A 15,926-nucleotide genomic window follows, 5' to 3' on the forward strand; every position below is an offset into this window, starting at 1 on the left:
TCCCGGGAGAGTTGATAAATTTCCCGGGACAGGTTATTAAAAAGAAGGACTATCCCGGTAAAACCGGGACAGGTGGCAACCCTATGCATACTCTTGTATCTCCTCACTGTTGATTGAGTTCAGGTACAGCTTGTTAAATAATCTCAATCCATCTGTTACCTGTTGTCCATTCTTATACCAGATGTAAGTATGTTTTCTATCCAGAGTGCATTTGGTTGAACAGCTTAATATCACTTTTTCTCCATCTATCACAGGGTTTGGGCTGCTTATCACCTGTGTACCTGAGATTTCATATAACAGAATTCACATGAAATACTTTTCAGAATTAGGCTTGGAATAGTTTGTCAATCAACTCAACTGGTGGAGCATGACATGAGAAACCAAGATTATTTGTTTCAGGAAATAAACGAATGTAATGTATACTTCAAGACATTTTAAATAGAAATGCAAAAAAATAATGTAATATTAATAAATTACTTTTCTTAAGACTTAAATGGTTAGTTCTTTCAAAAATAAATATAACATCATCAAAGTCTATGTGACAACAGTGGGTCAGTTAGAATTTGTTAAAGCATCGAAAATACATTTTGGTCCAAAAATAACAAAAACTATGAATTTATTCAGCATTAAATTCTCCTCCGGGTCTGTTGTGAATCCGCGTTCAATGGCGCTGCTGATGTGTTATCTGGTGCGCCCGAGCTTTGTTTACAGTCTGAGGGATTAGGACATCCGGAACATGCACACTTATGCACATTTAAAAAAATATATAGCAGTACCAAAATACAAACAATGTAGAATAGTTTGAATACAGCGTACGTCTCCCTCGGGCTGTACACGAAGCTCGGGCGCACCAGATAACACGTCAGCAGCGTCGTACGTAGGGCTGGGCGATTAATCGAAATCGAAGCACAATCACGATGTGAAACGTTGCGATTAGCAAATCGTGAAAGGATGCGATATGATGCGATTTGAGAAATATGCTTTGTCACAGTCTAACCAATTGAGCGAGCGCAAGTATGGCTGTGCTTTCTCCGTGAGACGCACGTCAACCAAAACAGCGCTTCCCCTAAACTGACGAGGGGTTTCAATTTAAAGCATGCGCGCAGCCTGTGTCTCTCAATGCTTGTTAAATACTCCCGGCTGTTTCCGCATTGCAAGACTTTGCGCGCAACAGACAAGGTGTTTAAACTTGACACACATGCGCAGCCTGTGTTTCTATGCTTATTAAATACTCACGCCTGTCTCCGCAAGTCCGCATTGCAAGACTTCACGCCCGCGTCTCCCAAAACGGATGATGCGTTAAAACTTTACTCACACACGCCCAACAATGCTTACAAGCCCGACTCCTTATTTAAAACGAACTAAAATACTATTTAACTGGGTTGCTAATGTCACTTGAATGGAATGAAATGACATTGAACGCATTTGGATTTTATGTTCATTTTAAAAATCCCAAATGTAGCTATTTAATATTTTGATAGTTATGAAGTTGAGTATTACAGTTCTTTGTTTTCAAAAACAAACAAACATGCATACAAATCTTTCCAGTAAAACTCAGTCACCCATTTAAATATTTTAACTTGTTGTTAAAGTTGCAGCTGTAATGAACCCACTTATTTAAATACTGTTACAGTGTTAGTCCAAGCTAAAGACCATTTTACATTTCATACAATAAAAAGTGTTAATTATATACAAAAACATAAAAATGCAGTTAAATCACCAGACCCATAAGCAGTATCAGTAAGATCTAACCATCTAAAGAGGCAGATGCACATTAAATTTAATCGCAAATCAAATCGCAATCGCAATTCCTGGCAGAAAAAGCGCAATTAGATATTTTCCCTAAATCGCACAGCCCTAGTCGTACGTCAGCAGCATCATTGAACGCGGATTCACAACAGACCCGGAAGAGAAGACAATGCTGAATAAAGTGGATTTTTTTAAATTTTTGGACCAAAATATTTGTTAAGCTTCAACAAATTCTAACAGACCCACTGATGTCACATGGACTACTTTGATGATGTTTTTATTAGCTTTCTGGACATGGACAGTATACCGTACATAGATTTTCAATGGAGGATCAGAAAGCTCCCAGACTGAATCTAAAACATCTTAAACTGTGTTTCCGAAGATGAACGGATGTTTTACGAGTTTGAAAAACGACATGAGGGTTAGTCATTAATGACATTATTTTCATTTCATTTTTTGATCAACTAACCCTTTAAAACACATAAATAGAACAAAAACAGCCTTCATGATGGGGTGTCATCGATCAACTGGGCAAAATGTTCTGGTTAACGTACACAAAAATAGACTGCCTATCCAACAGAGACCAAACACAGGTTTAGTTTTATTGTATGTGATGTTTAGGATGAAACTAAAATATAAGTATTTCTTATAAAATCTCTACCTCAGGCATTAACTAAAAAGCATCTGACAAATGATGAAATCAGATGTCCTCAAATGAATAATGATCTACTCATAGACATTACAGTACAACTGTACATCAATGTCATTAACTCTATACTCATTTAATCTTACACTGTAAAAAAATTCCGTAGAAATTACAATGATATTACAGCTGGGTTGCCGGTAATTTACCGTAGACTTACATTTATGTTATTTACTGGCAAGAATTTGTTCTAAGTTAAATACATTTTAAATATTAACAAGTTTTTATCTTTACAGAATTAAACTATACAATAACAGCCTCATGCAAAGCATTCTGGGAACCAGAAGTCATCATCAACCTTTTTCTGTTTTTTGCTTCAGATTTTGTTTCCCAGAATGTTTTGATTGATGCTGTGTTTTTAGTTGTACTCTATAAAGACAAAGACTTGTAAACGTTTAATCTTCATTTAACTTTGAACAAAATGTTGCCAGTCAAAAACATAAATTTAAATCTACGGTAAATTGCCGGCAACCCAGCTGCAATTTCTACAGAATTTCTTTACAGTGTATGAGAAGAACTAGCAAAACAGCATCATATGCAGAAAACAAAACACAAAATATGCTGTCCTTCTAAGCAATTAAAACTTCAAACATTCAGTTTAAACTTCATGGGAAGAAGAGCAGATAAAATTAAATCTAAATATTTTAATTCTAGAAATGTGATCTTGCTGTTTATAGAATCTAGAACACTAGGTTGAAAAATTAGTTATAAGCTGTCTGGACACCAAATTTGTAGCATATTTATGAAAAACCTGATCAGTGAATGAAACTTTACAGAGAGTTCATTATGAGCAGTTACCTGTAACAGTAAGAATGACTCCAGGATTACCAGAAAATACATCTGATGTGTTACTGATGATCCTGAATCGATATTCACCAGAGTCACTCATGTTTACGTCTTTGATTCTCAGTGTGTTTCCCACAAACTCCACACGACCAGCAAACTGATGAACCTCACGCAGATCCAAACTATTATAGTTTGTTAAACCCCAGTATGTTTCCTCTACTGTATATCCAGTGGGATGTGAGTATGAAGAGTGAATATCTACTGTTGATCCCACTAAAGCACAAACTCTTGTAGAGGTGTAAGTCACACCCCAACAGCCACTGTTAGAAAGACCTGAAAGAGTCACAAATCATGGCTGTAAAATTTACAATCAATTTGAAATATCTGTAAATAAACTCATATGTACTGTAGATAATACGAGATTGAAAAAATGTTGCTCTTTTACTTTAAATTAAAATAGAAAACTGTATAAAGTATAAATACTTAAGGCTTAAGGACACAGTATATATATAATCTTTTATGGCTAAAATAATTCGCTAAAGGGGTCTAAAAAAGTGCTAAATCTAACAGCAAAGTCCCCCCCCCCCCCCCCTTAAAATAACCCATAGCGTTTCATCTACAGCATAGTCCAGCAAAGCTGCATTTGACAGTGGGACAGTTAGGTGCCCATATAGAGCATTTGATTGGACAAGAAATTTGATGCGAAGTTGAAGTGTAGAGTGACATCATAGGAAATATACACTGCTTTTTTGTGCACATGTTAAAAATGTAATTTTTGAATGCTTATATCTTCTGCAAATTTTGTCAGTATAGACTTTTTGGACAAGCTGTAGCTTGAGATCTATTCTGTATGCATTTTGTGTGCCCTGAACACAATGTTGTGTATAATAGATGGCAACACTGCTTCCTGTTTCAGATAAAATGACGTCACCACATCAAATGATGCTGCACGTTTCAAAGCACTTCAGTGAGCCTTTAAACTAAATATTGAATCACACTTACACACAGAAGAGGATTGAGTGTTTTTGCCATTTATGTACTGAGAGCAGTAATAGATGTCAGTGTTTCCACTGAATGACACGAATAAGGATTTGCCATCTGCTAAATATTGTCCATTCTTGTACCAGTAATAATTTTCATATATGAGATTGCAGGAAGAATCACAGATCAGTTTTACTTCTGTAGATTCAGGATTCATCATCACCTGTAAAACTAAATAAACAAAACCTTACATTAGATGAGAAATGAAAAGAGTTGAACTGGACTGATGAGAATGTAAATGTACCTGTGACTGTTAGATTGACTGTGACTGAGCTGAGATGTTTAACTCCATCCTTCATAATGAACATGAGCTGATATTCTCCACTGTCTCTCTCTCTCAGATCTGATATTTTGAGCTCTGAGTAGTAGTATCTGATCTCCTGTATCACTCGTCCTGAGTAATCTGAATCTAAAGTCAAATCTTCAGGTTCATCTTTGTTTCTCCAGTTTATTCTTTGTTTCTGGCTGAACCAGAACACAGTTTTGATGTTGATGTTTGAGTAAGAGCACCACAGTGTCACCTGTGTCCCTCTCACAGCACAAATATTCTGTTTATTACAGGTCACAGTTAAGCTGTCCAATGTTAGGGAGTCTGAAAAAGAAAAAGGAATAATACTGATATTTATAACATACTGTACAATAAAGATAATTTTTTTAAGTAAAGGGAAAATCTTAAACCGACCAACTTCAAGCGAACATCTTAAACATTTAATCCAATGAAATACAGTACTGTGTATTTTTTTACTCTTTTTTTAAGATACACACAGAAAATACAGGAAATATGTACACAAAAATAAAAACAAAACAATTTTCAGGACTAAATGTCTTCTTTAGGCATCGTTTTTAAAGTACAGGAAAATCAAGGTTTTAATCTTAATCCAACCAACTTCAATTTAAACATCTTACATTGACATGTTTTAACAAATATAAATATTTAGGTATCAAAAATCTTTCAGAGAATGAAAAAAAACTTGAAATAGCTACATGAAAATCATATATTGCAATGTTGTTATATGTGTTTTAGCGGAACAATATTACAGCACAATCAATACACTACAACAATTATGGAGAAATAACTTTTAAACAAACAAACAAACAAACAAGCCAGAAACATAAATTCACTCAGTTTTTGCACTTTTGTATGGACACAATTCTCTTCTATAGGAATGAGATTAAAAAAGTTCAAGATGAAAGCTTTGGTACATCTATTTGCTCCAACAACACCTAAACTGTAGTGCACTTAATAGTGTTCATACCTTGAATGTGTAACAGCAGGATCAGAGATGAGAGTCTGAAGTTCATCATTTCACTTTAAAGAAATTCACAATTATGCTAACATGCTGAAAATAAAAAATATATATGTTTAAGATTAAACACATTGTATAAACTGTTGTAGAGTTGTCTGATTTGGTTGGAGTTGCATCAGTGGTTTGTAAGGTTTTTGGTTTAATAAGCTGATAGCTATAAAAAGCTGCTGATCTTCCTTCCTTCCTTTTTCATATCAAAGCCAACGTGAAACACTTGCAGCAGTCTTAAACAGTAAAATGCAGTCTAACACAAACCAAGTGAATCAATTTCTTTATTATTAAATGGTCAATAAAAGGAGCTAAACTCTTAAATATGAAAATATGAAATATTATACACCCCCGTGATACTTCGGTCATGTTTAACACATTGACTCATAAACACTAAGATCAATGCCAGAACAGCTAAATTAACCTCACGTAAGAGAAGAATAAAAATCATAACATACTTACTTAGTTGTGCACATTTACACATAAATTATTTTCATGTTGCTGCTCCAAACTCCAGCACAGTTGTTGATGTCAATGTGTTTTACAGCAGTAAGCACAAGAAGATCAAGAGGAAGAGAAAAGACTCTGGGTGTTTCTCAGATTGATGCTTCCTCTTTTTCTAGCTCCTCCGTCCACCAACCCACAACCCAGAAAACTCAAACTCAGCCATGAAAGACATTTCAAAAATCTAATAGACCCCTTAAAAGTTTGAAAACATTACAACGTCTCCGGGTGGGCGGGGCTTAGCTGGAAGCAAAAAGAGGCGCGGATGCAATGTTGACAAGCGTAATCTAGCACGTTTAAGAAGAGATTTATTAGAAAATATAATGACGAGTGGATAACATTAGCCTACTTTTTTTAGCTAAGCCTGGTGTAGTTCTTGTATCTTGTTCTCATTGGAAACATTTTTATCAGGTTTTGGATATTTCCCTAACAACATATGAATTACTTTCGGGTGGTTTGGGGAATTTTGTCAAGGCTTATTGTCTAATGCAGTGGTTCTCAAATGGGGGTACGCGTACCCCTAGGGGTACTTTGGGGTACTGCAGGGGGTACGTGAGAGAAAGTGGAAACTGACATTTAGGAATAAATTAATAAAATCAGTAATTCATGATGATAGTATTTTTATATGACATTAGGACTACACAAAGATGCATTAAAAAAATCATAAATTTAAAGCACATTGTACAAAATGCATGTGCGAGTTCAACCTGTTGACCTTGTCTGGCGCATGCACAAGCCAAGGTTTCAGTTCAGCGCAGCTTCAGCAACGGAGATACACGGAGTCTGCTCCTATTATCATTTCATACTTAAAGTTTACTTTCTTTTGTGGTGTTGCTGTGCGTATATATATATATATATAAAATACTCCTGAGAACGTACCCAATAATGTTTTTCCCTTCATGAGATGGCACCACAAGCCATCACTCGGTGACAGAGCGCAGGGATCAAGAGGGCACATAAGGCTGTATAAGCAAGTGAAGGTAAGGGGGTGCTGAGTCTGCTGACCCAGTGGTGGTTTTAAAAGCCAGGAGCAGAGCTTTAAATTTGATGTGAGCTGCTATAGGAAGCCAGTGTAACTTGAAAAAGAGAGGAGTGACATGCGCCCTCTTTGGCTCATAGAAGATCACTCTTGCTGCTGCATTCTGAAACATCTGTAGGGGTTTGGTTGTGCAGGCTGAAGGTCCAGCCAGTAGCGCATTACAATAGTCCAGCCTGGACAGGACCTCATTTTGGAAAGGTCAGGCGGACTTCCGGGCAGTGCTGGCAACATGCTCCATGAAGCCATGTTTTCGAATGACAGAACCCAGGGATGTCATGTATATCGAAAAGAGCAGTGGTTCAAACACGGAGCCTTGTGGCACCCCGGTATTGAGACGTTGGGGTTCGGAGACATCACCTCTCCAGGATACCCTAAATGACCTACCTGAGAGATACGACTTAGAAGCGCTGTGTCGGAGACACCCTTGGCCTCGACAGGAGGATGTGGTGATATTTCTTCTTCTTTACAACAAACACGTTTGGGATAAATGATACAACATGACAACATAGCAATGACAAATTTGTGCAATGATTGCAACAGTCTGCTAACTAAACATTACAGTGGCGTACTGAACATCTTCTTTTCCTGTGGTGTTTGTGGTGTCTGAAGATGTCTGCTTTGTTTTTGAATTTACAAAATTAATGCTGCTATAATGAATATCCTTTTTTTTGCAATCTTCTTTCTGTGTGTGTTCAGACGGCGCTGCATCAATGTGCACTGAGTCATACTGAAGATAAAATAAAGTTTAGTTAAGATTACAAACAAGAAACATTTTAAAATATATGTGTGACAAATCAAATCTTTTATCAGACATTATCACCTGTGCCTCATCCTTTGCATCCTTGTGATTTCTAGACAAGACACAGCTTTTCATCCTTATAAAGAAACAGATTAAATTATTCATCAGGTTTAAAGAGTTAACATGATCAGTTTCATAAATCACAATTCTAAATATCAAGACATATGTTTTCTTCATTTAATGTCATATTTTTTGTTTGTTTAGAAACTTTCAGAGCACACATTAATGAAGTAAACAACAAACGTCTCAGACTTTTAGATCCCACTGTATTGAAACACATTTTAAATAAAGGTTTTACTGACCTGTACCACATCAGGACTCCTATGAGTGCAAGAGTCAGAAACACAGACAATATGATTGATGTGTTTCGTAACCATGTGGATTTCTCATGGTCTGTAGAGGACACTGAATCTAACCAGTTCAGAAATAAATAAGATTAATTTATTACATACAAACTGCAGCAAACATTCAACACTAAAGTCAGATGTATGATGAGATGTTGTGTTACCTCTTACAGTACATGAATACTCTTGTATCTCCTCACTGTTGATCGAGTCCAGGTACAGCTTGTTTAATAATCTCAATCCATCTGTTACCTGTTGTCCATTCTTATACCAGATGTAAGTATGTTTGCTATCCAGAGTGCATTTGGTTGAACAGCTTAATATCACTTTTTCTCCATCTATCACAGGGTTTGGGCTGCTTATCACCTGTGTACCTGAGATTTCAGAGAACAGAATTCACATGAAATACTTTTTAGAATTAGGCTTGAAATAGTTTGTCAATTAACTTAACCGGTGGAGCATGAACTGAGAAAGCCAAGACTATGAATTTGATTCAGGAAAAAAAACTGATTAAATGTATACTTCAAAAAACACTTTTCTTAAGACTCAAAACACATAAATAGAAGAAATAAAGTCTTCAGGAAGAAGTGTCATCGATCGTCTGGGGAAAGTTTTCTGGCCTACGTAGTCAAAAATTGTCATGACCTGATCTCTCTATTTCTTGTCTTATCCGAGTTTGAGAGATTAGGTTGTGACAGTACGTGTCTGCCCTGAGAGAGTTGTGTGACATGCCCTTCCGCGGTCCACGTTTCTCTCAGGGTTCGTGAATTGTTTCCCGCTCCCTTATGTTTGATTAAGCTCCAGGTGTCTGTTATTAGAACTCCCTATTTAATACCCTTCTGTCCTGTCCTCCGTGCGTTGGTATTCTTCTGTGTTCCCTGTAGTGGTGGGCAGAGCGAGGCTTCGTGAAACACTGAAACAGTTGAATCAATTGTGCCGTATGTTTCGAGGCTTCGAAACATCAATCCGAAACCGCCTCCACAGTGACACCTAGCGGTCGTTTGCATGTCTTTACATGAAGCAGCCTTGACAAGATTTTAGACGAGCCCTGACAAATTATATCCCACATGTTGTTTGATTGACACACAAGTGATAGAATGGGAGAGTGGATAGTGCTCTCGACTCTCATTCGTAGATCTTAGGATCGAACCTGGGAAATGCATGCGCTACGTCATCATAATAAAATAGTTTTGTTGTTGTTTTAACATCTGTTTGACAACTACATGAGCTTTTAGGCTCACAATTGTCGATAACTATAGGCTATTCGGGTCTATTTAATGAAAAAAAACAGAATAGAGATATACCAAATAAATAATAAGAGATTCATAAAATATACCAAGCCATAATATGCCACATTGTTTACATATAAAGATCTTTATTGAAATATATAAATTGTTCTGTGTTGGTAAACTCAACCAGCTACTTTTTTACATATAATTTCTCCAGCCTTTGAAAACATTCTCACACAAGGGACACTTGCTGGCATGCATTTTTTGTAAGTAGCCTAAGTGTTACATACCTATGAGCAAAAATTACTTATTTTCAGTAATTTTTAGTATTTGATCTAGCCAAAAACGCATCTATGAGGTATTGTCAGTTTTGTTTCCTACCCTGTCAGTTTAAGATTCGAAGCAGTTTCGACAGGTACGCCACCTTTCGAAATACTTGTGAAATGCACCGCTTGGTGTTTCGAATCACTTCATCACGTGACATGGGAGTTTCGAATCACATTTCGGAGCAGTGTTTCGAAACATTTACGCTTCGGGATCTCGACACAGTGTCGAAACGTCAGTTTCGCGGGAGCCATCCCTAGTTCCCTGCAAGTTTCCCTGAGTGTATTCCTGTTCCTGGTCTCCTGTGTGAGTTTATGTAGTTTAGTGTTCTCAGTGTTTATGTTAGTTAGTTTAGTCCTTGTGTCTGTTTATTGTAATGTTTTACCCCCTCGTGGGTGTTTTGGTTCTGTCTGTTTGTATATATTAAAGTATTCTTCATTTTAGTCTGCGTTTGGGTTTTCCTCGTCTCCTTTGTTTCCCGATCGTGACAAAAATAAACTGACTATCCAACAGAGAACAACCACAGGTTTTGTTTTATTGTATGGGATGTTTAAGACAAATCTTAAATTTAAGTATGAAAATGAATGACTTCACCCTACTTATGTGTGTAAAGAAAATGTTTAACTATCAATTATTCATACTGAAAAATATTCTGCTCTTCTTAGCAATTCAAACCTCAAACATTCAGTGTAAACTTCAGGGAAGAAGAGCAGATAAAATTAAACCTGTAGCTCAAATGATTAACAACATTGGGCTTCTCAGTTTTATAATGTGATCTTACTGTTTCTAGAATCCACAACACTAAAATAAAAAAAATTATATATCAGCTGTCTGGACACCAAATCAGTAGTATAAATAATATTCATTATAAACCTGATCAGTGAATAAAACTTTAAAGAGAGTTTATTATGATTACCTGTAACATTAAGAGTGACTCCAGGATAACCAGAAAATTCTTTTGATGTGTTAGTGAAGATCCTGAATTGATATTCACCAGAGTCACTCATTTTGACGTCTTTGATTCTCAGTGTGTTGTTTACAAACTCCACACGACCAGCAAACTGATGATCCTCATGTAGATCCCGAATGTATCCTGAATGCCAGTATGTTTTCTTTACTGTATCTCCAGTGGGATGTGAGTATGAAGAGTGAATATCTACTGTTGATCCCACTAAAGCACAAACTCTTGTAGAGGTGTAAGTCACACCCCAACAGACACTGTTAGAAAGACCTGAAAGAGTCAAAATATCCTGCTGTAAAATAACAATCAATTTAAAATATCTGTATAAATAAACTCATAAATAGATAAACACAAGATTGTACACATTTGCTCTTTCATTTTAAAGTCTTTATAAAACCAAAATTAAACTTTTTCCTTTTAGTATAAATATGTTAGGCTTAAGGATACAGTATATACTGTATAAGCTGTTATGCTTTGCATATAGAAGCATTCAATTTTAAAAACATTTCATGTGCCCAAAAACAGTTAAGATTTTCTTTGACGTCACCCTACCAGTGGCAGCCGGTGACTTTTTTTTCGAGGGTGCAGGACGCGTAGCTCATGAAAATATGTATTTAACCCGTCATGTGTGGCTCATCATTTCAAAATACATGTCTGCTGCAAACACTTCAAAAGGGTTTATGATAAAACAGACGCTCGTGTGTGCCAGATAATCAGAGTTTAGTGTTAGGTTAGTGTCTTGACGTTTTTTTTTTAGGCAAGCGTCTCTTTATCATAAACCCTTTGATGTGTCTGCAGCAGGCACCTGTTTTGACATAATGCATGATGCTCATAGGTTCACATGACATAACATTTCAAACACATATTTTGAATTCACGCCCCTCAGAAGAGAAGTCACCGACCGCCACTACACTTCAGCTTACCATCAAATTTCCTGTCCAATCAAATGCTCTCTAGGCGCTTAAGTGTCCCACCAGCTACATTGCACTTCACCTCCGCCTAAAAATAACAAGTGGCTGAAATGAGACGCTAATACATTTACTAGTTTTTTGGCACATAGTGTACTCAGACTGTGTTCTGTGCTTCGCATTGTGCTGCATTACCACCTTGGAAGTGTATTATTTTCAAATAATTCAACAGCCTGTCATCAATTATTTTTTACATAACAGTTTTATATTATATCTAAGTCAGGACTCTATTAGGGTGTTTTCACACATAATTTTTCAGTTAGTGTGGTTCATGTTCACATGTGTTGTTTTTACTGTACTTAAAAAGCCACACCGTACACCACGTGACAACGGTCAGCACTGTCATTGGTCTCTGACAGCTCTTACCATCTTATGACCACCCCCCACGTTTCCAACAACCAGCCTCAACGCTCACAAGTTTCAAATGCGACTTTGCTGGTCTGTGCTGTAATTTAAATGCTACTGGCTTTTGGACGAGCTTTAGTGTAGCTTTTTGTGCCCTGTACCATGCCGCGAACACAAGGTTGTGTATAATAGATGGCAACACTGCTTCCTGTTTCAGTTAAAATGACGTCACCACATCAAATAATGCGGCACGTATCAAAACACTTCAGTGAGCCTTTAAACTAAATATTGAATCACACTTACACACAGAAGAGGATTGAATGTATTTGACAGCCTCAGAGCAGGAATAGCTGTCAGTGTTTTCTCTGTATGGCACAGATATGCTTGTGCTGTATTTAAAATAATGTCCATTCTTGTACCAGTGGTATTTCTTTTTAGATATGAGATTGCAGGAAGAATCACAGATCAGATTTACTCGACCATCTGTGGATTCAGGATTCATCTTCACCTGTAAAACTAAATAAGCAAAACCTTACATTAGATGAGGAATGAAAAGAGTTGAACTGGACTGATGAGAATGTAAATGTACCTGTGACTGTTAGATTGACTGTGACTGAGCTGAGATGTTTAACTCCATCCTTCATAATGATCATGAGCTGATATTCTCCACTGTCTCTCTCTATCAGATCTGATATTGTGAGTTTTATGTAATCTTTATTAATCTCCTGTTTCAATCGTCCTGAGTAATCTGAATCTAATGTCAAATCTTCAGGTTCATCTTTGTTTCTCCAGTTTGTTCTCTGTTTTTGGCTGAACCAGAACACAGTTTTGATGTTGATTTTTGAGTAAGTGCAGAACACTGTCACCTCTGCCCCGCTCACAGCACAAATATTTGTTTTATCACAGCTCACAGTAAAGCTGTTCAATGTTAAAGACCCTAAAAGAAAAAGGCATAATACTGATATTTGTACTGTAACATACTGTACTGTAAAGGTAACTTTTTTTAAAGTAAAGCAAAATCAAGGTTTTAATCTTAATCCAACCAACTTAAACATCTCAAATTGAATTATTTTAACAGTTATAAATATTTAGATATAAAAATTATTTAAGAAAATAATCACATATGTCAATGTTATTATTATTATTAATAATAATAATATTAGTGCTATCAGTGTTTTAGAGAAACTATTATCACTGCACATTCAATACACTACAGCAATTATGGAGAAATTGACATGATCTTGTCTTCATATCACAGTTTTTTAGTGACAGGATCATGACAGATCCACATGTTTTGTGTGAAAGCATGTGCCTTGGTTTGTCCAGTGCTTTCCCTGTCTCGTTCTCCTCATTTATTATCCCATTATTATTTCATGATCATCACTTGTTCCCCTCTTGATTTGCTGCATTATTGAATGCACTTGCATTTGCTGTCCTGTGTTGGTTTGTTTTGTGTTACATTGTGAGTTTTTGAGATCCTGTTACTTTGTCAAGTCAAGTTATTCCTGTCTAGTTTACTGTCTCTGCAGTTGCCATACCCTCTATTTTTAGTAGAATATATCTGAACATTGGTACATCACTAATAGGGATAATTTATACGTGTGTTCGACTTCATGCTATAACACAGGAACCGACAAACAGATTACATCAAAGTGCTGGGAGAGCGGTTCAAAAGCAAACTCTTCCGATGATTTCTCGACTCACCCTAGCGGTACTTTGATGTCATCAGCCTGTCATTCTTGACACAATCTATAATAGGTCTGCAGGAGGTCTCATGATGTCTATTTTTAAACAAGCTAATTATAATCATTAAACAAATATTGCCTGTTTATATAATCTGTATTGAAGTAAAGACAGTACAGTTTTTCCTGGCTGACTTCATTATCTCTAATGCGGTCACGCCCACAGGGGGTACCCGATGTTCACATGGTAATGAACAGACGAACAGTTCAAACAGTAACAAACAAAGTGTAAAGTTTGATCAGATTTAAAGACTTTACCGCATGTTTGGATGATAAACTTTATACACACATGTGAGGAATATCTTCATTTATGTCTGGACATTGAGGAAGAGAAGCGTTTAACTTTAACGTTACCTAAGAAGAAGAACAATGGAAGGCACAATGGAGGAGGATATATACTTGAAGTAAGCAAAAGTTAATTTATCCTCATTTATATTTGCTATCATGTAATATGCTTATGGCTTGTGCAGTTCAGCCTACATAAGCGACCTCAGCAGCCTGCATGCTTCTGATTGTAAAACTTTCGCATTGTTTACAAGCGAGGACGCGTGAACTCACATAATGGCGGGTAACTGTTACAGGCCGTACAGTGTTAAACACAGTAATTCACTTTCGTATCCTTCATGGCAACTTTGAGTGAAGCTGCACTGCAGGATCTTTTAACTGTGTGCTGTAATATGATTCCATATATTGTTTACATGCAACGCAATTCATTGCGCTTTACACGTGACACCGTTTTTATGAGTGCAGCGTTTTTTATGTGGAGACACGAGTACTCGCGCACATGGACGCCATATGCAATGTGTTTTTTAAGTTCATACGCGCTTACAGAATCACATTAAAACATTGTTACAAACAGAAGCTAGACGATAAGGGGATGGGCATCTGAAAACAGTCATCTGAGAACAGCTTTTTATATAACTAATCACTGCAGATGTTTATCTGAGATGTTCTGAATTTAGTTTATGTACATGATAGTTTATCTGAATGTAGTGCTATCAGTGATATTTACCCATCAGTTATGTATGTAAGGGTATTTCTGTGGACAATTTATGCTAACAGCTGTTTTCTAACTCTCTTACAGGTCTGCATCCCTCTCATCAGTACAAAACTATGAAGTGGAAAAACATATTAACATTTTTTGGACATGAAGTTATATGGTAACATGAGCCACATGAGCAGCTCTGTTGTGTATCACTTTCTTAGTTTATACAAGTTAAGTTTTTGAATAGGGTTTGTTTCCAAAAAAACTGAAAATGTCCTACTGACCTTCATTTCTATTTTGATTATATTGTTAGCTTATTAATAAACCTCAAAAAACATGTATACATTTATATGTCCTCCTTACTTTCTTTACTGTTCGCTCTCACATTCCTGCTTAAAGGCTCATTATGTAGCTCATTATACAAGTTTTTTGTTTCCTGAGCTGTCAATCAATCCTTCTTGCATACCGCCCCTTTAAAAAAAGTGTCTTACAATTTTTATGTCAATATATTGTTTTATGTGAATGACTAGTCAGAATGATTTTCACATCATTTTAAAGAAAAAACTCTAGACTACTAGATTCTGTTTAGAGAAGTCTTGTTAAAACATGTTTGGTATGGGATTTGTGGACTTATATCAGTGACTTAAAAATTTAGCTTTTTTAAAAACCACACATAAACATTATTTTCTCAAAAATACAAACATGTACATACATGTAGCTCATATAATATTGTAGCCCAGTTCATGCTGAACGCAGTGTTATAAGACACTTGCCATTAATATGTTTAAAGCAACTGAAAAAAGACCATATGTAAGAGCATGTGAGAACCTCTGCCAGTGTCCCAAAATAGTCGGACCCCAGAGGGTTAAAAATATCCGGAAAAAAAAACATTTTTGAGGAAAATACATAACCTGCCAGTGTTCAAAACTATCTGCTTGCCTTAGCTTGATTCAAAACGGTAAGCTTGTAATAATGATTTTAATTCCAGTGGTACTGGTGGATTTCCGCGGGAAATTTGAGCACGTGTTTGCGTCATTACGTCATTTCTGCACACATGATGAAAGAGACCCGGCTAGTAGGTTATATTGTGTGTGAGGATGATGGATGTGGAT

General features: G+C 36.4%; 2 protein-coding genes across 2 annotated transcripts in view; both read right to left on the bottom strand.

The window, feature by feature from the left end:
- The window catches only part of LOC135740975 (uncharacterized), a 35,941-nt gene that overhangs the window by 1,929 nt on the left and 18,086 nt on the right, over positions 1–15,926 (bottom strand). The window contains exon 6 of the mRNA XM_065259575.1: positions 8,425–8,634. Within this exon, the coding sequence (XP_065115647.1) occupies positions 8,425–8,634 (210 nt within the window). The remainder of the gene's footprint in view (positions 1–8,424; positions 8,635–15,926) is intronic.
- On the bottom strand, positions 82–5,581 carry LOC135741061 (uncharacterized). The gene is made up of 5 exons (XM_073813621.1): positions 5,536–5,581; positions 4,524–4,871; positions 4,241–4,450; positions 3,251–3,571; positions 82–281 (listed from the first exon to the last, which is right to left on the bottom strand). Exons 1-5 carry the CDS (start codon positions 5,579–5,581, stop codon positions 82–84), a joined length of 1,125 nt encoding a protein of 374 aa, XP_073669722.1.

This window comes from Paramisgurnus dabryanus, chromosome 24 (genome assembly GCF_030506205.2).
Source record: "Paramisgurnus dabryanus chromosome 24, PD_genome_1.1, whole genome shotgun sequence".
NCBI lineage: Eukaryota > Metazoa > Chordata > Actinopteri > Cypriniformes > Cobitidae > Paramisgurnus > Paramisgurnus dabryanus.